The following is a 26,578-nucleotide window of genomic DNA, read 5'->3' as shown; positions in this document are numbered from 1 at the left end:
AAGAACAACAGTGTGTTAACATTTAAGCCAGGAGGGATTTCTGTACACTATATAGTACTTGATGCAGCTTGTTTATGCAACAGTCTGACAGATACAATTAATCTCATGAAAACTACCAGAGTACAGCATAATGGCATATTATTTTTAAAGTAATAGAACACACTTTCCTTTTGAAAAGCAGAACTTAATTAAATCATATAACTTCAGGATGCTGAAAAAAAGCTCTAAAAGAATGCAGCTCACTCTGAAGGATGGTTGAATGAAAAAAATGTAGGTTTTATGCAGAGAGAATAACAGGAAAAGCTCCAAACAAGAGAAATAAGTAAGAAATACCTCCAACAAATGCATCCCCAGCTCCATTGGTATCCACAATTTCACTCTGATCACTCACCAGCACAGGGAAAGTAGTGACTTCATTTTCTGTAGTGAGAAAACAAAACTTGAGTTACTTACAAATATGACTTTGAAAAGCACAACAAAAAGTGAATATCAAAACAACTCGAAATTGGAGCTCTGACCTTTAGCATGAAAATTTGGATAAAAATAGATTTGGTTTACAATTCTGTTTGTGTTTACTGCATATGGATATGTGAACACATGATCAAGCTATTTATTGTAGGCATTTTTATTCATTACCTCCACCTTGTCTCTCCTAACATTAAGGGCAAGAGCAAAAAAATAAATCAGGAGGAACATCATCAACTACTCAGGCATATAAAACTAAGAATAACCCATCCTGCCAACCCCAGTGTTCCTATTAGCTGCAGAGAGGTGATGTAGCCTCCAGAATAGCCAGTTTGAGCTTCCAAAAATACAACAGAAATTGTTGCATTGTAAAAACCAAAATGCACATGAACAAACTAAAGCTGTGAAATAAAAAACAGGAACTAGTGTAAATCTAAGTGCTCCCAAATGGCACATTTCAAAAAAACCACAACACATATATGCAAGAAGCCTTGTGACTTGCCATCTGACTAGCTTTGGTGTCAAGATTTCAATGACTTCACCCTCTTCCTTTTTATTTCTCTTTAGAAAAAATATTTCCATCTCTGCAGCTCCCTGCCCTCTGCTGGCATTTGTTAAACCTATTGCAATAGGTGGATACTCAGCATCTTCACCTCCAGTTCACTGCCACACCACAGTTCAACATAATTACACCACTTAGGTAAGATAACTTTAGAGTTCTAGGGTTATAAATTTAATATATGCCACTAATTAATCAGCTATGGCTTTCCAGGTGGTAATGTCATAATGACGTGATAAAAATATAATTACCACCTTGTCACAATACCTTGTTAAAGTGTAAATTACCCCTGTAACAGAGCCAATGGAAGTTCTGCCTCTGGTAGTCAGTATGCATTAAACTGTCTCAGAGCAAACAGATTGTCCTTTGGCAGACAGCAGGAATTAAAAAAAAAAAAAGGGGGAGGGGGAAGAAAAGCCTGTCAACCAGTGAAAATGAAAGCCATCAGAGCTGTTTTCTTTTTCTTTTTTTTCTTTTTTTTTTGGTAAAAATAGAAATAAAATGGAAAATAGGTCCCTCAGTATCTGAATGCTGGAGATGAGTAGTCTCTTCACTGTCCAGCAACAGAGCAGATCACCCTTACACTGACACAGAGGGTAACAAACAAGGAAACCTAGGTTGGGAGGCACATAAAGAATTCACAGCCTCAAATCAGGCAAGTCTGTGTGTGCTGCAGAGGTACCAGAAGGATCCTGGTTTCTGTGAAATGCAGTGTATAAGCTCTACTGCTCTTCACCATCTGCTACTAAGTGAACCAGGCAGATATAATGATGCTGCCTCCAGAGGGAACTGTTGGCTGGCCCACCAGGAGGGGAGGGGAGCATTAGCAACAACCATCCATGAGAGGAAAAGGAAAAAGGGTAATGAAAAACATAAGATGAATATTCCAATTAAAGAACAGGTTTCAGTCAGTTCTCAGTGCATCCTACTCTCCATCCTGTTAAGCAAGCTATTTAGAAATGTGCTTCAATGCTGCGTTGTGCTCTTAAGCCACTCTTCAAGAGCACTGTTTTTTAGTGACTTTCAGAGGATTCATTTGAATTGGAAATCAAGAAGGAGAGGTCTTACATTAAACTCTGCCAGCCGAGCAGAGGGTATTCATCCATTTCACAGGAAGGTGTGTATGATCTGCTCCAGATAATGCTGAAACAATGAACGTGGTGATAACTCTGTGGAAGGCAGTCAGCTAACCTGCTCCCTTCCCAAGTGTGCACAGGCACACACACAGATGTTCCACGTTAAATACTCAGGAGACACTGGCATATGCATACAAATGTATGTGTTTGGGCACAGGGAGGGAATAATGCACAGACATTCTATTTCCCATGCTGTATCTGAGGCTTGGCATCCAGTAGGACTCTGTTCAAGCAAATTAACACAAACAACAGTTCTCACCATCATCTTTCTCTTCCTCCTCTGTCCTGATTCCTTTCCTCAACTCCCTCTAGTACTTGCAGGTAAGCATTGCACTTAGTCTATTGAGCTCTTACTCTATTCTTTCTGCAGTAGATGTAACTATAAGTAACCAAACTGGTCTAAAACGGCAAAAAACTAGGAATCTAGGAATCCAGCTGTATAAGAACCATCTCTTTTTTTTTCTGATCACAGTTTTCAGTCTTTACCTAGAGCTCACATTCCTTCTCTGTAACTCTATGGATTTTCAAGAGGAGTGATAAGCTTGTATTTTGAAGTACTGAAGTTTCAGAGGGTGGAAGCATGGCTTTAGAGCACACATTACATTACACAGACATTACCACCTGCACACATCCAGTAGACAAATTATCTTTCCTTAACCTTAGGAGAAGGTTTCCTTAACCTTCTGCCAGCATAGTACAGTCTACTAAACTATAGTTAAAAAGAATATATTTTGAAAGATACAACAAAATAATATAGAGGTGTTTTATTACCCTTTCCTTCACAATAAATGAAGTTGGAATTAAAGCTGCCATTAATTTACCTTGGCTCTGTAACAGCATAAAAATCTCTAACAACTCTCACTGATGTGGTTTGTAACAATCAGGCCCAACAGGGCAAACTCAGATGAAGCAGAGGTCTCCCTTCTGAATACCCTTGCTTTTGTGACTCCAGTGTTGCTTTAACTTCATTTTTGTGTGTGATCTATTATGATATAAAACTCCCAAATCCATCATAGTGAACACAGGGACACACTTGGCTAAGTGCAGTGGTCATTAGTGGCCTTGCTTTTCAAAGTCAGTTCTGATTTCATTTATCATTCTGAGAGCTTATGAAATAAAGAATAATTACATAAGTGTTTTGAAGTCCAAGTGCTGCTCCTCTGGGCATAAAATCCACTGTTCTATTTTTAAGCAACAAATATCCTCTCTGGTAAACACCCTGGCATACAAGAGGTTCCACTTGGATATCGTTTCCTGGAAGCTCAAAATTCTGAGTGTAAATTGCTATGAGGTGTTTCTAAATTATTAGTTTTAGTAATAAGCATTAAAGAAATCTAAAAGTTGGGGACTTTGATTCAGCTCTCTCAATGATTTCACACCAGTGAGGAACTCGACTATTTTGGGATGATACAGATGTAATAAAAATCAAACATCAATGTGAGTATTTCCTAAGCTGAAGACAATATTCACAGCTAAATCAGAAGGAATCATCCTGTTGGTAAATTTAGCTATTGTTAATGTGTTATGTACATAAAGATGTACTTTCCCCAGGCAAAAATATGTGCTAGCATATCCAGCTTAAGATGTTTCTGAAGGTGAAACAGGCTGGAGAGATAACAATTGGAGAGCACTATTAAGTGAAAAAGCAGAGGTCCTTCCATTCTAATACATTTAAGCTCCCAAATGAACACAAACCCAATGCATGGTGTTAACTGAAACGATCGAACTCTGATGATAGCTGCAGCACTACAGGTCTGTCTTTAAACCAAATTAGAGTCACAGACTACACGTCTACTCTTAGTACAGTAATAAACACCAGCAAGCAATCATTACATCCAATTAGGCTGAGTACTTTCCTTAACTGGGTCATTTACCAGTCTCTCTTGCTCTTAAAAGTAGATTAAATGTGTAAACTTACATTTAATTACCTGTAACAGAACTCTTATGGGCAACATGTTGGAGTGTCCTTATTTTTGTATTAAAATAAAATAAAAGGGAGAAGGGAGCCCTAAAATATACACAAAAACGTCTTGCTATTTCCTCAAATAAGCTTTTGATCTATGGGCTGGTAGTGGTAGTACAGATGCTTACAAGATGGAGACACATTAATGGGTATTTTTTGTGAGCTTTAGCTTGTAAAAAAAGGAACAACTGTGAAACAGAATTCTGTCCCATCTCCTCCCCACCTCCATCCTCTCTAATTTTCTTTAGATCGGGGGCCAAAAACAGATAAAAAGAAAGGAGGAAAAAAAAAAAAGACAGGAAAAACTTAACAGAACATAGAAACCTGAACTCAAAACCTATAAAAGTGTCTGGGCAGCTATAAGGTAAAGAAGTAATGAGAAAAGTATTTGGAACAAGCCCACGTCGGTCCAGATGATTCTGATCTTTTACCTCTCTCCAGAAAGTAAAACCCAGAGTAGGCCCAAAGTCCCTGCATCTTTGTCAGCACACCAATCCATCTTTAAAAATTACACCTACAACAACCCTCTGCCCTCTTATTTCTACAGTAAAAATGCTGCTGTTGCTGTACTTCACCCACAGATACCACACTTGATGAGGTAAATCAGACACTGCCCCCCTATCAGCCCAGCACAGTCCCAGGGCAACGTGAGGCCCCGGTAAGAAATCCTCAAGCCTTCCAGTGATGATGGATTTCAACCCTGGCAGCCCTGATTCAAGCTGTCATTTCAGAGCAGACAGAACGAGAGCCTGGATTTTCAGGCTGGGACTTTGAGCTAAGCTGGCCTGGATGAACACCCCGGGCCCCCTGGCACTTTCTGTGTGCATGTTAAGTTTGCCTTGTTTTGCGTGCCGACATCTCCCCTCATTGTCTGGCCTGGTGCTGGAGCTACGTGGGGCTTGTCAGAAAAATAAGGAATTTATTTGGGGAAGTCAATGGAGTTAAATAGTATAAGAAGCACAAGACACGTCAGCCACACGCTTCAGGATCTTTCTAATCAAATGTTTTAAGAACACACAACAAATGATGCTGTAATCCCAAGAATTCAACGTGTAGCCCAGAGAACTGCATAACTACTAATGTAGAAGAAGTAAAGTCTTTGTTGCTATCATAAATAATGTTACTTCAAACAAGATATAGTCTTCTACAATGCATTGATGTGCCTGTGGTATGATACAATTAATATAAATATTAATTTATTTCTATAATTAAAGACCCAGGCTAAAATTCTCTTAGCAGCTTGCTAAGCACTCTAAGTCCATTTATAGCTGTGCTGGCCAGGATGCAAAATACTGTCCCTCAGAGCAGTCAGCTCATTTTCAGTAGAAGGAGAGGGGGAGTATGGTGTCAAAGACTCAGAACCTTCTGTGGGCCTGCTCATGGTCCTGGAGATATCTATAGGGGGAATGTCAGTGTGCAGACCCTGTTTTCTCTCTCTCCTAGAAGGTAAAGTTAATCCAAAGATGTTCAGTGAGAACTGTCTTCCCTTTATAGCTCTCCTCAGACACACACATTGTCCCATTATCTACCAACAAGTATTTTTATTCAGAAGTCATATTCATAGCACCTCTCTCAGGTGATTCACAGGATGAGAGTTAATAGGGGAAAGAAGGTTCCTCCAAAGGAATCTGTACACTCATACACATCAACTATTAGCAAAAATGTCAAATTAAACACTATTTTTGTGCACCTCTGAACCTCTGGCTGATTCTGTCCTGTTAATTCAACACCACTCCTTTGAAATAACTCTTTGATTTATACCTGCAAGAGCTCAGACTCAGAATTCTCTATCTAGTTACTTGTAAAAAAATGTAACACCAGCAACTATTGGCTCCTGAGTCACTTCCACAGGCTCAAATGTCATTTGTTTACAGAAGGTGTGAGAGCCACTAAACATCAGTATTTTCTGTTTCACTGTCAGTGCTTTGAGTTGAAGCTCTACTTTATTCCTCAAATTAAATACCTCTTTGTTTGCACAAGTAAACAAACACCTGTGCCTGTGTGTAAAAGATGGAGAAGCAGGAGAGCAACAGAAAATACCACTTTTGCTTCAGTGTGGTGATAATACAACATTAAAAAAACCCACATATATATATATATACACACATATGCATACATATATAGAAAAACTGCCCTAAAGAACAAGCTGCTGAATTTTTCTGGCATGTGTCACAATGTTTAAGGTTTAGAGCAGCAATGAACTCTGTAGAAAAAGCCTTTTGGAGCACACAAGTATTGCCATTTGCCCGCTGGGCACAGATTTCCCAGGGAGCCGAAACTGCGCCCACTGAACTGCCAGAAAAGGCACTCCCAGAGCTCAGCATGGCTGCTGGAGACATAAGGTAGTGCTCAGAGCTCAGTTCTTCCCCTCTCAGCTCTCTCCAAACCAGGGAAGGGGTTGAGGACTAAGGAAAGGCAAAGGGTGTGAAGCTACAGGCATCAAACTGAAGAGAAGCTTCTGCAGGTGTTTCTTTCCTCCAGCACAGTGACTGGGAATGACTATGAAATCCTGGATCTGCCCTGGAGACAGAAGAGGTTGCTCACCTACAAATGGAACCTGTGACCTGGATGATCCTATTCTCTTCTCTTCATCTCTGTTGCAGTGAGCCTGGCCACAGCAGGGTTATTATTATATTAACAAATATAAATGACTCTTGCTGCACTGCAGATCCTACATGTCTTGATTTGGATACTGTACATTTATATGATCTTTACACCTAAAAAACCCAAGCCAACTCCCCCTAGAAAGTCTTCCTTTTTGAGCTGTGCTCATCAACCTCATCAGTTCAGTCTGGAGAGGAGAAGGCTCTGAGGAGAGCTCATTGTGGCCTTCCAGTACCTGAAGAGGGCAACAAGAGAGCTGGTGAGGGACTTTTTAGGATGCCAGGTAGTGAATGGGAGAATGGATTCAAACCAACCTATAACCAGCTCAAAGCAATTCCTACCCAAAAGCTTATCAGGATAATAAAAAAGAGAAAACCCATTATAATTTCATTTTGAGCAGGACATAACCTGCATTATGCCTGGCATTTATTTTTTTTTTTAATACATTAAGCATATTGCCCTAGCAGGGCAAACCCACCTGTCAAAACTTGCAAGCTTTCTTAGCTGTACCTCAGTTTCAGAGTGGTGAACACAGAAACCACATCAGTTAAATAAATGCCATGTTACATGACAGCTTTGTTTATGCTACATGATAATCTGAGAAGCATGGGTCGTCAGTGGAGGCAGAAATGGGCCCAAGGCACTTCTATTTTACTTGAGCATCAGTAAGACTGAAAAGAGAAGGAGTGAGCATTAGGTCACCACAGAGCAGCTCTGAAGGAGCTTTTTCTTCTGGGAGATTTTATATTTAGTTTCATAAATGCAATTAGTCCATCAGAATAAAAGAGACAGCCTTCCCTACAAAAATAAGTTGATGTGTGTATATGTTTCTGCTTAAAAATCAGTAACTGGTTATTAGTTGGCCAGTGCTAAAGTGGGTATGCCACAAAAATGCCTTTAAATATTCAGACTACATGTAGAATTTTTAATTTTTCCTCTTTTTAACTCAGAGCCCAGATGTAGGATTCTTTAAATTATTTTCTTCTTCTTGTGCTGTATTTGTAAACTCTGTGTTGCCTTTAATTAAGATCTCCCTAGACTACTTATTTGTTTTTGAAGAATGAAACATGCTTGCTAGATGAATTTTCTGAGGCTTCTGCAGATTTTAGATCTATTAGAGGATGTCACTGCAGCAGAGGCTGAAATCTGTTCTACTCTCAGTGGGAAAATATTATGCTCTAAAAATGCCAGTTAAAAACAGAGCAACTCCTCAGTTTTTAATGGAGTTCTTCAAGCATTATGCCAGTCTAGATAAAAAGAATTAGCCCCAAATTAAGTTTATTTTTGCTCTAAATCAGTGCAGATTATTTCTTAGAGAACTAAATATTCCAAACCATGGTCTCTGTTGTATCAATTCACTAGTTAAAAAGTATGATCTAACCATTGCTTAAAGTAGGATGGTTAATCTACCACCTTGCAGACTAATGTCACATACGTTTTATTTTAAATCATGCAAACCTGAATTTATACTATTTTGACTATAGTGAAGTAAATTAATTTGGATACAGTTATTATAACATCAGTTTTGACAAACAGTTTTCAGCAAGAGCTCTTGAATCACATGTTTGTGTAACAAGCCCTCTGAGCATGGCAGCAGGACAGAGGCTCTCAGGAAGGGACTCCAGGAGGTTGTGCAGTGTTTGCACCACTGCTGTCTACAGAAAACCCCAGTGCTATGAAACCAGGCTGCCTGACAAACCCAAAATAACTACCTAGCAGGAAAATTAAAAATTTCCAACCTCTGTCTCTGCAGAACCTTGTCAAACTCCTACCACAGCCTGTCACTCTCCGTTACTTTTCTTTAAAGTTTTATTTCTTTAGTATTGAATCACTGAATAATTCAGCTTTAAGCCATTTCAACCTAAAACCCAAACCAATGCATTGATCTGCTTTTTAGAAGTGATAAAACAGTTTAAAAATCATCAAACTTCAACTGACACACAGCCAAGTTCCACTTGTGATCTTTTAAACCTAATTTGTCTTCCCTTTATTGTCAAGGTGACCACCAAGATATGTATTAGAAGGGAAAAAAAAAGTTCCTGCTCTAAAGAGTTTCCTTCTGAAAAATAAGGTTTAGTAAGCAAGTAAATAGATATGTAAAAACAAACCGTGTATGCTCTGCTAAGTTACCTGAAGTTATGAAAAAAGGCAAGAAGCAGACAGTGGTTTAGAAAACAGCTATGCAGGAAAAAAACTCTGGTTAGCCTCCAGCTTGAGATAATTTGAACTGTAACTTTAAAATGTGGGGGAAAATTGGAAAATGCTGGTTACTTACAAAAAGAAAAAAAATGTTCAATTGGACATTTTTAAGAAAAAGAGCCCTCTTTTATGGAAACAAAATTAATTTCTGTAACTCTCAGCTTGCCAAATTTATACCTGTCCCAAACTTTCACTCATCTTTGCTGCTTACTTTTCATCTGCCCTCCTTCCCCCCAGGGGTTCTCTGCTAATTCCTGCTGATTCCAGAAATGACTGAGGTGTCCACTGGTGACCTGGAGTGCAATCCAAGTGCAAGCTGGATTTTGATGCCAAGGAAAACTGAGAAGGCTCCATGGTTTTCCCATCTAAACACAAGTCTGGGCAGCAGCAGAGGTGGGAGCAGAGGGCACCAGGAAGGAACGGAGCTGATGGGGAGCAGACTTAAGGTTTGGAAAAGGTTATTCTGCTGAAGGCCCTTGACAAAATCAACCTCTGAGCCTGTATTGTTTTACTCATCCTCTTTTTGATTTCCTCTTTTTGATTTTATTTTTAAATGACTGTACATTTTGCACGTTCAGGCTGAAATCAGAGAAGTGGTGCTTTCCTCCTGCAGCTCTAACCTTTTATGAGCAGGCCCTCAGTTCCCTGTTAACCAAGGCCAGGGAATGCCCCCGTGCCCCTAGTTTCTGAGGAGAGGAGGACTGTCAGTCCCCACCAATTTATCTGATTTCAAGGTGTGCTCCAAATCTAGTCCATTCCTAACAGTTTGAATTGGTCCCCAAAGAACTAAACCTCACTTCTCTTTATCATGGATTTGTAAGGTATTTTAATTTCTGTATTCATTTCCCTAAGCCATCTGAGATCACAGCTTCTCATGCTCTCATCTTCTAGGCCAGCTCAGAAGCCAGCACACAATGTACCTCCAGTATGAACATCTAAAATGCTTTGCTTTATTTCTCCAAACATCTGTTTCAGCTGCACACAGAAAGACCACTTCATGGTTCCTGAAATCCACCTCTCACAATAACTGTCCCTTGATTTTCAAAACGTTTAAGCTGTCCAGTTAAGCAGGAAATCAAAAAGCAGTCTTTAGGGGTTTTGTATTTGGTTTTAGCTAAATATAAAAATGTCAGTGCAAAAAGCAGGTACTTACATTCCACGATGCACCAGAGATTAAAAGAAAATTGCATCTTGAGCACTCTACTAACTAGAGTGTTTAACTGCTCATAAATGGATTTTCATATTTTTGCAGTAATTTACAGCATTCAAAAGGTATTGTAATCCAATCCACCACAACTGCATCATTTTTGACCAACTCGCAGTTGATAAATAACACGACTATTGGGTTATTACATTTTTTTGCAATTAAGTGACTAAGAAAGCTGTTTATTGCCTTCCCTTAGCCCCTCTGTTAATAAGATCGTTGTTGCAGATGTTCATGTATGCTGCATTGGTGTTTAATGGTGCATGATGCTCTAGGTGGTTCCCATAACCTTGCTTTGTCTACTATGAGCTGACTCAATTGATATGATAATAGAGAAAAGAGGTCTGAAACGAGCTGGGCTGTACTGGCACGATTTGCATAACCTTTAAATTTGCCATCATTTGATAGCCAACTGCTCCCAAAAATTCTTATTCAGTTGTCAGTAACAACAATGTGCTGTACAGCCAGGGTTTTGTACAGGTGGGGAGGAAAGAGAGGGCATGCAGAGTTTATTTGCACTTTGATATTCTGTCAGGAAATGTACTGATTATCACATTTGGAAAGCCAACTATTTGGAGAGGAGTTCTGCACTTTCATTTGTGATCAATTGCTATCAGCCACAATGCCTGGCCTGGCATCTTTTCAGGTTCATGGTGTCAGCTTACAAGGGACATAAATATTTGGTTCCATAGACTCCTCTCTGATTTAGTTCTGTCTGCTAATCGCTGGGGCAGGCAGAGGGCTCAGGATGGATGAGGAGGGCAGGGGGAGCAGGGGATAGCAGGCTACAGAAAACAGAATCAAAGCAAACAGCCTTCCAAAATGTAAATCTGGTTTTGGATGACTTTCTGTAAAATTTTTAAACAAACATGAGTACTAAATCTTTCAGTAGGTATATCCAAAACCTAACACCAGAGAAAGAGTTCATGGTTGCTGTATTCACTAAGTATGCTGCCTGTATATACTTTAAGTTAGGACTGATGACTTCATTATTGCTAACAAAGAAAACAGCTGTGGTGAAAGAAAGCTGGAGCCTACTTTCATACAAATGGGATCAGCCAGCCACATAAATGTTATCTTGGGGGCATGCAGAGGTTTATCTGAACTGCCACTTCATATTCTATATTGTGCTCAGGTGCTCCAAGGCCAGGTCATTGGTGTATGAGTAAGGTGCACAGCTCACTGTTCAGATGTGGCATTTAAACCATTTTGACTTGTGGAAATCACTGAGCCAATCCCATCATGAAATCTCCCGATTCCACTTTCAGACAATTAAGCACTTTTGATAACTCCAACTAACCTCCCTTCCCCCCCCCTCCACAACAGTACCCTCTGGATGTTTTATTGTCTTGTACAAATGAATACTAAATCCCAGACATCAGGTGAAGCAGGATCCCATTAATCCCTCCCCTTTGTCCACTTTTTCTACTGGCCAGGATTTCTGCTCTACCTCTCCTGGAGCTGAGGTTTTGTCTTCTCTTCTCACAACTTCTATTGCCTGCAACTGGACACTACAGAAGAGAAACTTCTAATCAAAGGGTTAGTTCCTGCAGTTCATTTTCCTTTAGGGTCACCTTACATATCCACATTTTGCTCTCCTTCCATTCTGTGCAATTATTTTATAGTGACTATTGGAGCTGGTGAGGCTCAAAAACCTAAGTTCCATCATTTATGGCCAAAGCATGACATGGATAGCTACAATTTTAACTTTTCTACAATGTTCATTCAACTGTAATCACAAGATAGGAAATACAATCTCTAAATTAAAGATGATAGGCTATCAGAGTCTGTGGGGCACCTTCTGAGGAGAGATTCTGCCATTCACACTCTGCTGTGATGACCCTTTAGGAAGTGAATTGCTGCCTCATAAGAAAAGGCTAAGACTGCCAAAGTAATGGGAAAAAAGACCTTCTACAGAAGATATTATGCCCAGGTGCCAGTGGTAAAAGGCTCCATTTGTTTATTCACTCATTTGTAACAGACAGGAAAGGAGATACCTTAGGGTAAAATGTGTTGCCCAATTTTTCAAGATTTGTAAAGTTGGCTTTTTGTACAAGCTCCTGGCAGACTACAAAAACTGAAGTGGAGACAAGGTAGGAGACAAAAAGACACATGGATCAGTAAAAGCCATTAATATTTATGAATGCTTTAAGTTCTCCATGGCCATAATCAATATCCAATGAAGTTAATGAGATCTTTCCATTGATTTGAAAAGACACTGGGTTGGGACCCAGAGACAATAAGAGCAGATTCTCTGCAAGCACTCCAGCTGACAACACATACTTTGATAAGTTGCTGCCCTCCCATCCAGGATTTCAGCAAGGAACCAGGCATGTTATTTCAATCTGGTTTAGCAAAATCAGCAGTACATCATTTTAAAACTCAGTATGGAACATTTCAGACCTTTATCTGAAGAGAAGTTGAGACCGGAGTAATTCCTTGCAATGATAAGGCCAACATAGGATACAGGAATAAGAACAATCATTATTTGTTTAAGAAGGAAATTAAAAGAGAAAAAAGGAAGCTTTAATGTGCTATCCTCCCAGAAGGTTGAGATTTTGTTTTGTTTTAACTTTGAGCCTCTAGAAAGCAGTGCTTCCAGCTCTTGTATCTTCTAACACATCCAAACCCATTCCAATAGATTTAATCACTGATAAGTAGAATTTTAAGTTCAAACTGGCCTTGACCTTGGGCAGTATGACATTATCTGAAAACCATTAATGGTCTGAAACCAAAGGAAAAGCTCATTAATAAAGGCAAAACTGTACAAAGGCAAAAGAAGAAAAAGAAAAAAAAAAAAAAAAGGAAGTTTTATTAAAAGTATTGATCATGACCTAGGGCACTACAGACATTGATCTTCCCACATCTCCACAGGAAAAAAAAAAAGTTAAGCCAACAAATTATTGATCTATTATGAAACCTGCTGAACAAGCCATACATTTCATTTGTTACAAAGAAAACATAATCACACCAAATTATGGTAAGAGAAGATGTTTCTTAAAAATTATTGCTTTAAAAATATTACTCTCTGATAATTTCATGAAATAGCCACCCTGTTAGCATGACTTTAACCAAGTGTTGGGAGGGGGGAGCCTATGCATGGTAAACCTTCAGAGCCTGGGTGTCAGGTTTCAGCTCCTGAAACCATATGCTTTTAAGGAGAAATGGGCAGCATCCAGTTCTGAACATTGTAGCAACTCAGAATGCAAGCATAGAAAAGGAAAATGCTGAACTTTCAACTTAAAGCATAAATCTAATCAAAATTTTGTAGGATAATTATTTTATCTGAAACAGAATACTCTAGTTTTGGCTTTTCTACGTTTGTTCAAAAAGTCAGAAATGTACTTAGACTGACAGGATGTTGTAGCTGCAAATAGAGTCAGTGAAAAACTAGAAGTCCCCAGAATTCCATGTACATGGAGAGGGGTGGGTGTCATTTTCAGAAAACAGGGGATATCCTTGACAAAGCTGCATCACACACACGTACACATGAAAAGCACAAATTAAATCTGGAAGGCTGTCATCAGTTCCAGTGCTTCCCAGCTACTGAATGACCAATTCTGCTGTCTGAGCCATTCTTCTAATACAGTTCTCTGATAAAATTGGTGGTTTTCAGCATATGGGATGTCAAAGAGATAATTTCCCTCCTGATAGCCTATTATTGGCTCTGTCCCCTTGTTCTCTGCTTTGCAGGCACAGTTCTACAATATTGCCACCTGATCCTGGGGAGCACCTTTACTTCCATCTTTGGATCTACTTCCTTTTTTGCTAGATGGGAGCTGTGTTGTTCCATGGGTCAGGCAAACAGAATAATAATAATAATAATAATAATAATAATAATAATAATAATAATAATAATAATAATAATAATAATAATATTGTCCCAATGTAATTTTTTAATATATGAACCACCTCACAACTCAGGTCACCAGGAAAGTGGTACTGATTGTAAAGTGTTACAGCCACGTCCACAGGAGGCACTGGAAATTTCTGATAAATTAATTCTGTGTGGATGCTCTAATTGAGGAATAATATCACAGGGCAGGCCTCGTTTCTGAAATAATAAATAATAAAAAAATTAAGCTACACTGTACTAAGCTACTTTCTCTCCTGAACAAGAGTGTCCATTTAGGATTTAATGGCACCTGAATCAATATCTTACTGTAAATCTATTCAACTTTGCTCTCCAGAGTCAAGCAAGGCAGGCCCTCAATTGGCTTAAGAGATGGCTTTAATGAAACCCCTCTGCCCAAAGCCAGTCCTGATGATAACTGTGCCTGCTTGTCAGGGGCAGCATCTCCAGGCTATAAATACCAGCTCTGAGAGGAGCTCTTCACTGTGCCCTTTGCCATCTTCTTCTGATGCATCTGGACTCTTTTGGGACAGTAAAAACAAAAGCTGAGTGTGAACTGTGTTTCACATTAACGGGCTATAAAGTGTCAATCAAGGCAAAAAAGGTGCACGACAAAACCCAGTTCTAGCTTGAAATACACAATGATGGGCTCTAAACCACCTATTACCACATCATAAAGAAAATCTGAAGTTACAAAAGCTAATTCTGTCAGAACAATCATCAGTGGCAGCCAGAAAAGTGAATAAAATGGTAGGAATTATTAAGAGAATACAGAACAAAGGAGGTAGCAGAATTAAAACACTTTGTAAACTTCTCAGGCACTTGAACATTCTGGTCCCTCATACACAAAGTGTGTGGTAGCCCTGAAAAAAGGTTCCATGAAGGGTGGGCCAGGGTGTCAGGATTACAGAGCAAACAAAAAATTAAAAAATAGGAAAAGAGCCTGAAAGAAAAAAAAAAAAAAAAAAAAAAGGGAGGTAAGCAAGAGTTCTGCAAAATCAAAAGTAACAAGAGGTTGTTATGGAACAACTATGGACTGGCTGTTCAGTAGAAGCAGAATTCAAACAAATAAGGGGAGGCATTTGTTTATGCAACACAGAGATGGTGACACTCATCAGCACAAGAGATTATTTATGGTAAGAAGCTATTTTGGGCTATTCCACACAAAGACAACAACTCTAGTTCAGAAATTCCCAAGCTACAGATTGCTGGAAGCCAGGAGAGTGTCACATGGAGCTATCAGCACAGATCTGTTCTGGTTTTATCCTCTTCTACTGTACACTGTGCTGGATCCCAGGTTAGATTGGCCTTGCTCCCACTCCTTCACTCTGTATTGCCTCCCCAACATCATCTGATTGCTACCACCTAAGCAGTGGCTTTGTTTATTACCAGTTCTGCCCCCAAGAATGCCTTTTAGAATGATGGTGCAAAGCCTGACTTGATAAATGTACAGATTTGCATTTGAGAAACAAATACAGAAATTCTTCTGTCCAAGAGGAAATGCTGCTAAGGAATGGGATGGGGGCCATGTTCATTGCCCCTCAACAAACATGCATTTTTTGCTGCTTAAAGGGATAATTTTCCCTTGGAATCCCAGAACACCCATTCACTACAGCCCCTGAAATTCAGGCTTAACATGAGGCACAAGTTTGCCTTGAAAGTTCCTTATTATTAGTGATTACACACAAAAATGTGATATCCCAGCTTTACTCCATTCCTGGGCTACCCTGGTGCATGAACACATTGGACTCAAATATATCTTCTTTAAAAATAATTATGAAATTACTGAAACACCCCCATTACATACATCTCTCTCTATATATTCACATATATGTACATTCATTCTTTGAGCTACACTTTTAAGTCCAGTTAAGGTTCTGTACCCAGGAATTTAGGTTTAATAATGTGTTTCAGCTGTCTAGTAAAATGCTCAGACCTCCTCTCCCAGCCAGCATGAAATCAGGAATGGTCTCAGTTACAAAAAGGTATTACCAGCTTTGCTGTTCATTAATCCCTATCAACAAATCTTCATTATTAGTTTAGGTTTTGTGGGATCCTAAGTCACAACTGAACTAAAAAAAATTCTCTTGGGCTTGCTAGTCATTTGTTATGCCATGAGAGGACTACAAATTCCTTTTTTTCCTAAATCCATTTTTGTTTTTTAAACTTTCCTTTACATTTGTGAACATAAACGGATAGGGAAGAGTGAAAGCATGTAATCCTGTGGAAAAAAAAAAGAAAAAAAGTACACACTGTAATATAACCCAACTACTATTTCCCCAGGTGCAAGACACTACTTTTGTTTGTGTAAACACACAGGAAGGCTGGCTGATAAAAAGTCAGTCAAGGTTTTTCTGTCTGGAAGGCTAAGCATGAAAGCTGCAAGAAAGAAGGAGTAAAAAAATAACATTTTTTCTTGCTTCTTCAAGGAGAACACACAATGCCAGGTAACTACAGACAGAGGAGCTGCAAACAGGCCCACCATAAAATGTCAGCAGTGTTAACAGTAATAAATACTTCTGTGTTTTATAGATAGGCTTACAAGGTAACACTCTGGTCCATGACTGCAGCACAACCTGATGCAGAAAACCTCCTGACCTCTGTTTGGGGTAACTTGTGTGCTTCAGCACCAGTTCTATGCATCCTCCCCAAAGCATGAGCATCATGTCATTATGATTTAACAACAGCTCTTAAAATCTCTCCAGTTTCCCCAGTTTTGACAACCCTTAAAAAACAAACAGTTTAAGAAGATCTTCTGAAATATTTAAGATTTAACCTATCATTACATAGTAAAAGCAGCTTCACCTTTCCTTGAAAAATACTATCTGTAACTTTGTTATTTTCATTTGTATCAGGTTTTGGTTCTATCCAAACAAAGATGCTTCTCTATTCTATTATTTTTTTAATTTTTATATAATTATTATTTTTGTTATAATTATAGATAATGTATGTATAATATACATTTCTTATATTCATTATAATTATTAGCCCAACATAATAGCTTTTATTATTATTTGGAGCTTTGTATGCTGGCTTTAAAAACTGGTAATGCTGCAAGGTTTTTTGTTAGTATTTATATTAATCTGGCCACTTTGTGCATGCTGTTTCATTTATGGAACAGGTTCAATACCAAATGGAAATACACAAACTGGTTCAGTCTGTACTACTTGGTAGGTGTGCTAAGAAATCTTGAAGGGGAACGTTTCTCATTCTGGCACGTTTGCCAGCACTGCTAATGCATTTCCTGAATGGCTCTCAAGTAATGTAGTCCACAAACTGAAGAAGATGTAAATGACTTGTAAGTTTAAAAAAAAAATCAGTTTTTACTGCCATATTCTAAAAAATGAGCTTATTACAAATGTGCCCTTAACAGAGGTGGTCTTGGAAACAGTGGGGGGGAAACAAGAATGGAAAAGTCTATGTTGATGCCTGAACATGCCAGATTTCATCATTTATAACTTGAGAAATGCCGAAGTGATTTTCTTTAAATTTGGATTGGTTTCCTTTCCTGTATTAAAGCTATAAAACAAGCCAAGTTTAAAGTTTGTAGCTTCAGCTGTTTTTGAATTATGCAAATATTTCAATGTAAAAGTGTGTTTTTCCATTGCTGAGCTGATTTTGCTCAGGCTTTCTGAAGATTTCCCTTTGGGCCAAGACCAGTCATAAAACATATCAGATGAGTTTGTTTAAAACTGTTATGAGCAACCCTGTGAAAGGGATGGCTTTCCCAGCCTCTGATTCAGAGAAAAGTTAGAGCACACAGAGAGATAGGACATAAATGTTCTTGCCAGAGCTTGTGAGCTTTGGTGCCTTTCTTAAAAGCTCCAGCTGCTGAAATCAGGGGACTGCATGTGTTCATTAACTCTCCTTCCCACCCCACGTGCTTCTTGTGGTTACAGGCACAAGCATTGAAACAGGACATGAGGGTATCCCAGAAGCTCAGGAACCCTCAGGCAAATCCAGAATCTCAGGCCTGGGAAGATGGCTGGGATGGAACAAGGCTGTGGTGTTGGGACCAGAGTCTTGCTAGCCAAGTAATTCCCAGTATGGATAAGGAGCATCAGGAAGGAATTAACAGAATGCTGTTCCTCTGATCAACTTTTTGGTAAGCAAGTCCATAGATCCTATTTTCAGTTACTAAAACCTTTCCCAAACAATAACATTCTGTATAGAAAGGTTTTGTCACAGGTGCCTCTGACAGACTGATTTCTTTTCCAGAGAGCTTTATCAAAACTCAGAGATGCTGGGGACCAATGCTAGAGAAAAGTATATTTTTGTCACTGCTAATTCTTCTGGTAACTGAGAAGATCCAATGCCTTCAATTTTTTCAGTAAAAATATAATATTTGCCATGATTAGAAAATGTCCCTCAGGTTCCCCAGGGAGGCTGTAGATGACTCATGCCTGGAAACATTCAAGGTCAGGCTGGACAGGGCTTTGAGCAACCTCATCTATTCAAAGAATTCCCTGCTTATTGCAGGGGGTTGGACTAGAAGACTTTAGAGGTCCCTTCCAACCCAAACCATTCTATGATTCTATGACAGGAAGAGGAAAACTCCAGCCAAAGATCATTTGCACATTCTCTGGAGCTTTTTTAGAAGCTGACAGTTAATTTAGTTAACATTTCATCTGCCACAGCTCCTGTGTGCCAATCCTAAACCCTCCTTTCCTTCCCTATAAAACAGACTGATCACACTCAGCTTCAATTTGAGGTTGCTTCTTCTTTGCCATTATTCCTCCTGACAGAGAACAGGAAGGCAGGGGAAAGAAAAGGGGCCTTGGGGCTGGAGTACTCTGATGGAGGAGATATGAACAGACAGTAGAAAGATTCAGTGCACTCCCTGATAAGAAGACAGAAATTTTCCCTCTGAAAACATAAATCTCAGAAGCACAGAATGGTTTGAGTTGGAAAGAACCTTAAAGATCACCTAGTTCCAAGTCCCCTGCATGGAAACTCCCACCAGACCAGGTTGCTCCAAGATCCATCCAACCTGGCCTTGAACCAAAGAAAAGTGGACTAACATTGGACTGACAAAAACCTCTGGAATTGGATGGTTTAAAGGCAGTAGCAGAAGGGAAGAAAGAGTAGATTCTTTTGCCTGGATAAATACTGATCCCCTGTGGTTGAGTCACTACTGACAGAAACATGTTGTTCTTCCTTAATTATTATTAAGCTGGACAAAATACAAAGCAGAAGATAGCCACAAGCATATCCAAATCCAAACCTGACTTTGCAAATACTGTTTGAATCTAGGCACAAACTCTGAGAACGTGTTGTATCCTCAGAAAGGCAGAACAAACAACTACACACAGACTGCTTTTTCAGAGAATGCACTCCTCTTCTGTGTATTAGGAAAAGGAAATTAATTATACTGGTAACTACTCCTAAACGTAGTAAATTCTTCCAAGGATCCTTTAGAATCTTTTTACAATCTTCACTGCAGGTTTCAAAGCACAACTCAACCTAATTAGTGTTGAACTAAGTGCTAGCAGTACTCTGTGCCATTCTGTGGCATTGTCATATGCAAAATTAAGGGACAGATTTTTCTTCTTCCGTTATTATTTTTAAGCGAGGAGGTGGGGAAAAGATGATCCACACCAAAGGAAGGAAAAAGGGGGAAAACAATAACAAATTGGTATCTCTTTCAAGAATTGCCCCACAGGCCAAACATTTTTATGTTCTTAATCATTATTAAATGACTTAACATGACACACAGAGCCTGGCGAATGATTGCATCCTGACATGAGAACGAATTACAAATGAAATGAAAGATCAAGCTGTATTAGAGGACTGCCTCTGGGAAATGAAAATCTTTAATTCTCTTTTATTATTGACATTTATTTGGCTGCCATGAATAACAACATAGCAAAGAGATTCAGCTATGCTTGTGCACTGAATAGCTTATCCCACGGCTCAAAACTGCCTTAACATTTATCATGTTTGCTTTTGTAGCTGACACCACTGCATGCACTCTCTATCCATCTTGCATTTATCATGCATATAAAGTGCATTCTTTAAATTAAGTTCATTTCGTAGCGAACAAACAGCTAAGATTAGCAAGTGTCAGTCCTCAAATAAGCTCCTAGTTGTAAAAATATCAAAGAAGGGATTAATGGATTTGTTAACAACTCCAGTTTGAAGAAAAAAATACGTACGCAGTGAAAATTAAATAAGAGCACAGGAGGGTTACATATAGGATTTAGGTTTACTACTGTTATTACTAACTGATGTGTAAAAACATTTTTATACTGCTATTTTTCAGCCAACTGTACAATACTCCAGTGGAGTGCCTCCATATGGGCCCTTCATGTAATGCTGTAACTTGCTGGAACTTCCATCATTATTCAGTGAGCTACACATGCCCAGCACTTCATGACTGCTTGCTGCTCCCTTTCAACCAGGTTGTAGCTAATAAAATAGGGGAAGAAGAACCAAACTATTGGGGAAATCACTCAACCTGCTGCTCAGAGTGATCCATAGAGCACTTAGTGACAGCCCTGCAGCCACAGTCTGAAGCCAATTTTGATTTTGAGACAAATATCATTGAGTAAGCACCGGTCCCTCAGGTACAAAGCTTCCTCAACTTCACCTGATTTTCAGAGGAGGAATTCAGCCCTGACTAATAACTTAACTTGTGAAGGAATGAACCACTGAAATGGTCTGCCACAGCACATGTTTTTAATAGCTTTATTTAGTCTGGAAGCATAGGTGGACAGAATTAAAGACTGTCAAAAGGTAGGTGGTCATGTTTATGATGCTTAAATCTGTGTGTTGTACACCATCAATGCAGACAGCACAAACTACTCCTGTCTCTACTAGAACACCTTTTCCCCACATATTCCTTTGAGAGTAGAAGGGCAGACAGCTGAGGAAAGCTAGAACTGAGACTTTCTGCTCAAAGCAAAAAATCCTGGAAATTCACTTAGTGCTGGATTTCACTTCCTCCTCTTCAGAAATGTTTAAATATCCTACCCTGGTGCACAGCTGCTCTCAGCAGGCAAAGTGTGTTCCTGTTTGCAGCAAAGATGGCTCCACAGATAAAATCTCAAGTCATAAAAATCTGAGTAAAACCAACTGGATCAATATTTTAGATCTATGATATAAAGAGTAAATGTTCAGAACTAAAGTCCCAGGCATTCCTGTAAAAGGTGAACTTCTCCAGTTCAGAACTTTAAAAACCAATTAAAACCACAAGAGATGAGAAGGATGGGCTAACACCAGAGGGCAAATGCTCTCAGCACCATTTCACAGTTTGAATTTGTAAACCCAAAACTTGGACTTGCTTATCTGGGATATTTACTGTGAGCAACAATGGGAGACTTGGAAAACATACCTGTAGCCAACACAGTGTCATCCTTCCCCTGGGTAAAGACTACGATTCGTTGCCTTTTAGTGTTGGCCTTTGGCAGGGCTTGTGTCTTCCGAGCTATCTCTTTAATGTCATCAGTCTGTTAATAGAGAGAAAGAAACCTCTTGTTAGTAGCAGACTCGAGCAGGGAGAGGTTACAACTTTATTAGCAGATCAAAGATTTGTTTTCTTATGGCTAGGTATAAAAGAAGACTTTATTGTCAGCAGAGCAAGGTTTTTAAAAGGAGGAATACTTCATTCTCCTAAGGGTTTCTATAGTACTCTGAGACTATTGTTTTTAATCTTGCTAATGATAGTTCAGATATGCCAATTGCTGCAAAACTGCACAGCTAACAAAGGAATTACAGAGCATTTGTTAATGAGCAATTAGTGGTTTTCTTTGCTGCCTACTGGATTCTAACCTTACCTATCATAAAATTAAAAACAAAATTGGTAAGAGAATACTTTGGATAACCTCTGAGCCTGATTTTCATCCCGTTTAGCCAGTTTTTATAGCACTATAATCCCTCCAATTTCATCAGGATTACAAATACTGGTTCTTTAACTTCCCTCCAGCAAATGATGGCAGGCAGGGAACTGCCAGCATGCTGCAGCAGACAGGGGTGTGGAGCTGCATTCAGTGGAACACAGAGCACCCTCAATTTTCTGAAGAAAGGCAAAGCTGCACAAACTTCAGGAGCCTTTGCTTTAAAGGGGCTTTGTACACTACAGTGCTTGTAGCCAGGAGCAGAGAAAGTGTCAGACTGAACCAGACCTCTCATCCAGCAACAAGTTTGAAATAGTTTGAAATTTGATATAGGAAGCTCAGCACAACTTGTCATTAGAATCTTATCCTACCTCTTCTCAGAGCTACCCCGTGATCTCAGCCACAAGGATTTTGAGGTCTAATTTACTTAGTTTTCAATCTGACCTAATATAGGCATTCCTGGGTTTGTTTATAATGCTTGGTGGAAAGCTTTTGTTCTCAGATATCACTCAAGTCAGTAAATTCCACAAATTATTTGATATACATAAACCTAGTTCTTGTCATAATTCGGGGTTTTTTATTTATTTTTATCATATTCTTTAAGATTAGGAAAAGTAAGACAGACTACAATTATCTGTACTGTTTTGTGTCTTGTTCATTATGAAACCCAACTAATTTTTTCACACAATCACCTAACGCACAGGTAATAGCTAAAGCATTGAGTTCACCTACAAAGCTGTGCACAGTGATAAAGTCATTTACCAAAGTTGTTGGGATTTATTTATATTGTTAATAAATTGATTTTATCTTTCAAAATCAGCACATAATGTTATTTTGAAGCCCAGGTACAGTGTGTGCAGTTCTGACTGCAGCTGGTGATTTTAACAAGAGCCTGATTATTTTTCATCAACAGGTCAGTTAAACACTTCAAGAACTGTATTTTGTATTCAGTCTTCATTATTTGCTAAGTTCTGATAATCTTGTTGATCTTCAGGCACTTCACCTCTCTGATGGGCAGAGAATATGCCTGGGCTATTCACCAGTCCCTGTGAAAATTATGTAGCTCTTTTGCTATCCTCTGAGCCTCTCTTCAGTTTCTCCCCTAACTCTGGCAGGCACTGAGCACACTCAACTTTCCACGTTTGCCAAACACAAAAATCATTTCCCCTGACTTCTCAGTTGCTTTACCTCCTTTAAAAATTCTCTCACACTTTTCATTTCCATATATTATACTCTCACTTGTGCTATTTCTTCCTTCCTGCTGCCCAGGCTGGTAATACAGCTTTTAGAAGGCAATGTCTTCCACCATAGGGGAGAGGGAAGAACCTTGAAGCCCCCTGCATGGACTGAGGACAACGAGCAGGCACCATCTTACTCCTAACTCTCCAAAGGTAAAGAGATGCCAGAGGGCTGGCAGAGAAAAAAACTGCAATTGCTGCTTTTCTGTTTTGAGATGTCTTTTTTAGGAGATTTGTGAATAGCAGGTATCAGCTGGTGGCACAAGCTGCTGAATAGGGGATGGATGGAGAATTACAGCCCTCCAGCTTTGTAATATGTAGGCTTCTGAGGGTTCACCTAAATTCTGAACTATTTCAGGCTTTGATAATTAAGAGATGCATGAACTAGAAAATGCAGCAAAGCATCGTAGAGATCAAAGGAAACAGGAGAGAGGTGTTTAGTTTTTTGCTGTGTAGGAAGTGGCTACTTGTGACTTTATTAAGCACATTTACAGTGAAGCAAAGCAGGCACAGAAATCAAAGAGCTTGGAGATATTTGTGCAGTGTGTTTACGTGCACTTTAAATTTTAAAAGGAAAATGAAGAAGTTATAATAGGAGAAAATGGCACGATCAAAAGGTGATTTCATCAGTTTAAGGTAGAATAAAGAGGAACTTATATGAGGGAAAGAGGACCCTGAGGAAAAAGATTACTGAAGAACGATGGGAAAGGATGAAATAAAGTAGACAGTGAAAGAAAGCAAAAAGCACACATGTTTTCAGGAAGAATTAAATATATAATAAGCATGTAACTGTAGAAGGAAGGTATTTAGGGGAAAGGAGGCAATTTTAAAAAAGCAGAAGTTTCATAACAGAGTGGTCTGGAGACTTGTGTCTGATTGTGCAGACTTCAAAAGTAACTGAATAGCATCTTCCATGAGAATTAACTTGGCCATTTTTAGTTAGAATCACTTTCTGTACTAAAATTCTTCAAAAGCAAAGAATAAACCAGAGCCTACAGAGCTCAAGTGCTGCAGCCTTGCTATTGAGGAGGTTTTAACTTTTCCTCACTGTGTCCCTGCCTTCCCATCGTGTTGCATTTCAAAGGTACATTTTATATGTGAGTATTTACAGCTTCAAACTACAGAGGTAACTCTGTCCCTCATTTCACTGTCTGGCAACCACCACAAAACGTTGTCACCTCCTATTCCTCTTGAGAATATACATATTATTTTCAAATAGCTGTAATGTAATATATTTGTTTTGCAAGGATTTGTACTTGCACACTTATCAAGACGTTCTTACACACCCCACATGGCCAGACAGGGGTGAATTGGAAGGGCTCTAGAATGTGTCCCAAATTCACAGATTATGCACTTGAGTCTGATTTAACAAAGCTGACACACACATCTCACAAAGGCATGATTGGCCTATGGATGCTGCTGGAAAACCTTGCATGCCAGGGTACCAAAACTCTCCAATTTGGTTCCCCAACCAATAGAGACTTAGGAGACCTCTGCCTCCAACAGGAAAAAAACCCATAAACAGCTGTCCTGGAAAATTTGTTACTTGAAACATATTACAGACTTATTACAAAAATATATGGAGGGGCATCCTAACACTTCAAGGGGAACCAAGTCCAGGAGCTTCCCTATTGTGACTACTAAAATGTATTGCTGAGCTAACTGCATCATGCAAGTAGGATGAAGCCCTGTCTTCACAGAGAGCCAATTTACTATTTATTTAATAGTTTAAAAATGCCACAGAACACAAAATTCTCAAAAAACCCTAGTAACAGCTGATTCTTCATGCTAAAAGCTTTCTGATTAATTTTTTTTTAAAATAAAATTCCAGGCTGCAACGTAAATTCAGTTACCAGCAGCTTTTCATCACTTCTGTGATAAATATCCCCTGGAATTTTGCTCCAGTCCTTTACTTTTCCATGTTTTGTTGGTTCTACAGTCTCAACACAAATTGCAGAGTCAGTTTCATAAGCTTTTGAAGAGTTGTTGGAGATTTTTTTTGCTGTATTTGAAAGGCTAACTGAAGCTCCTTAAGTTTTGTCCTAAGATACCTGATTAGCAGTGTGATGATTATTTATTTTTTGCCTCCACAGCACAATGTGAAAACAAGGCTGTGAACACTGAACAATTTTTACATATCTGTGTTAGGAAACTTGACATGTGAGTTGCTGCCAAGCAAGGGGGTGATGAGAGATAAGATCATAATCATTGTGCACTTTACTGATACGCTGTAATCAAATGTGGCAGATTTAGGATGTTCAGAAGGAACTGGGCTAGAATCCCTAAGCAAGCTCTAATGGAAAGGTTAATATGATGGTAGTTAGCAGACACCAGCAAAAGCAGTTTGTCACTAGAACTGAATCTGAACCAGGCACATTCAAAGTCTTTAGCTCAAGGGGGTAATAAAAATATAGAATGGGCAGACTTAATACACTACTTCCTTTCTATTTTATTGTCTAGCTACCAGAGGGTACCAATAATTTGTTATGCTTCATATTATATTTGGAGGCATCTGTGAAATTCATTCATTTGATAGCATAAATTCCAAGTGTATTTTTATGCTAACAATTCACATTACACAAATGAAAATTGACAGATGTAAAAAGTCTTGATTTCAGCAAAGCAGCCACACGGCTTTGGGAAACGTAAACCAAAACGGGACAGCCCTAACCCCCTGATGGCCCTGATGTACCTGCTGGTGGATGGCTCTAAAGAAATCTCAATTGTAGAACAAAAGCTGCCAGTCTTCCCCTCTTTATCCTTCTCTGCAACCATCCCCACACAACGTGGGATGTTCTTACAGCCAGGCAGTTTGAATCGCGCGGCTTCTGTTATTGATGTAGAATGGGTGTTGAGCAGCCAAACTCCTATTCTACCTATTCTTCTGCACTGCAAACAAATCAATTAAGGTGGGTCTGACTCCAGGAAAAAAAAAAAAACCACGTAAAAGGATTTATCTCTCTGGTTCTGCAGCTCAGATTTCAGTCAGATCACTTACTATCTGCACAATTAGCACAAGCGTTCATTGTCACATTAATTACAGTATTTCAAACCTGCCTGCTTGGGTTTGATGTTAGAGACCAATAGCTGATAGCTCAGCAGATGAAGTTATCTGAATTTAGCCAATGGGAGACGGTATTCAAGCCAATACCTCGGGAAGATGAAATCAAAAGCTCTGCAAGTGACTGTAAAATCAGCAGTGCTTACTTCAAGGAAGTGGGAGATGGTACAATTTTAGAGCACAGATGGAAAACACCGAGTTGAATCTGTTTTGAAACACAAATTCCACACTACCCCTTCGAAGGGAAGCTGTTTGCAGAAGCCTGGTTTACATTAATCAGTACCTAACAATTTTATACCCAACCTTTTCCACCATTCATTTGCATAATGCTAATCTGCATATGGCAGGGTTTAAGTTATTTAAGCGGTGTTATATTTCACTATTTAGTCTTGCTTCAGCACCGCTTCAGCAGCGAATCCTTCTGGAGTGTAATGCAGCTAATGAGGTAGCTTTTTAACTGA

At 39.1% G+C, this 26,578-nt stretch overlaps 1 protein-coding gene across 4 annotated transcripts in view; it reads right to left on the bottom strand.

Moving 5' to 3' along the window:
- The window catches only part of ADK (adenosine kinase), a 231,355-nt gene that overhangs the window by 16,637 nt on the left and 188,140 nt on the right, over positions 1-26,578 (bottom strand). For all 4 annotated transcript variants that reach the window (XM_030452818.1, XM_030452820.1, XM_030452819.1 and 1 more), the window contains 2 exons: positions 21,317-21,431; positions 334-420 (listed from right to left, as the gene is read on the bottom strand). In XM_030452818.1, the coding sequence (XP_030308678.1) occupies positions 334-420; positions 21,317-21,431 (202 nt within the window). The remainder of the gene's footprint in view (positions 1-333; positions 421-21,316; positions 21,432-26,578) is intronic.

This window comes from Calypte anna, chromosome 6 (genome assembly GCF_003957555.1).
Source record: "Calypte anna isolate BGI_N300 chromosome 6, bCalAnn1_v1.p, whole genome shotgun sequence".
Lineage (NCBI taxonomy): Eukaryota > Metazoa > Chordata > Aves > Apodiformes > Trochilidae > Calypte > Calypte anna.
The sequence above is the reverse complement of the archived record's forward strand: the minus strand, read 5'-3'. Positions and strand labels throughout refer to the sequence as shown.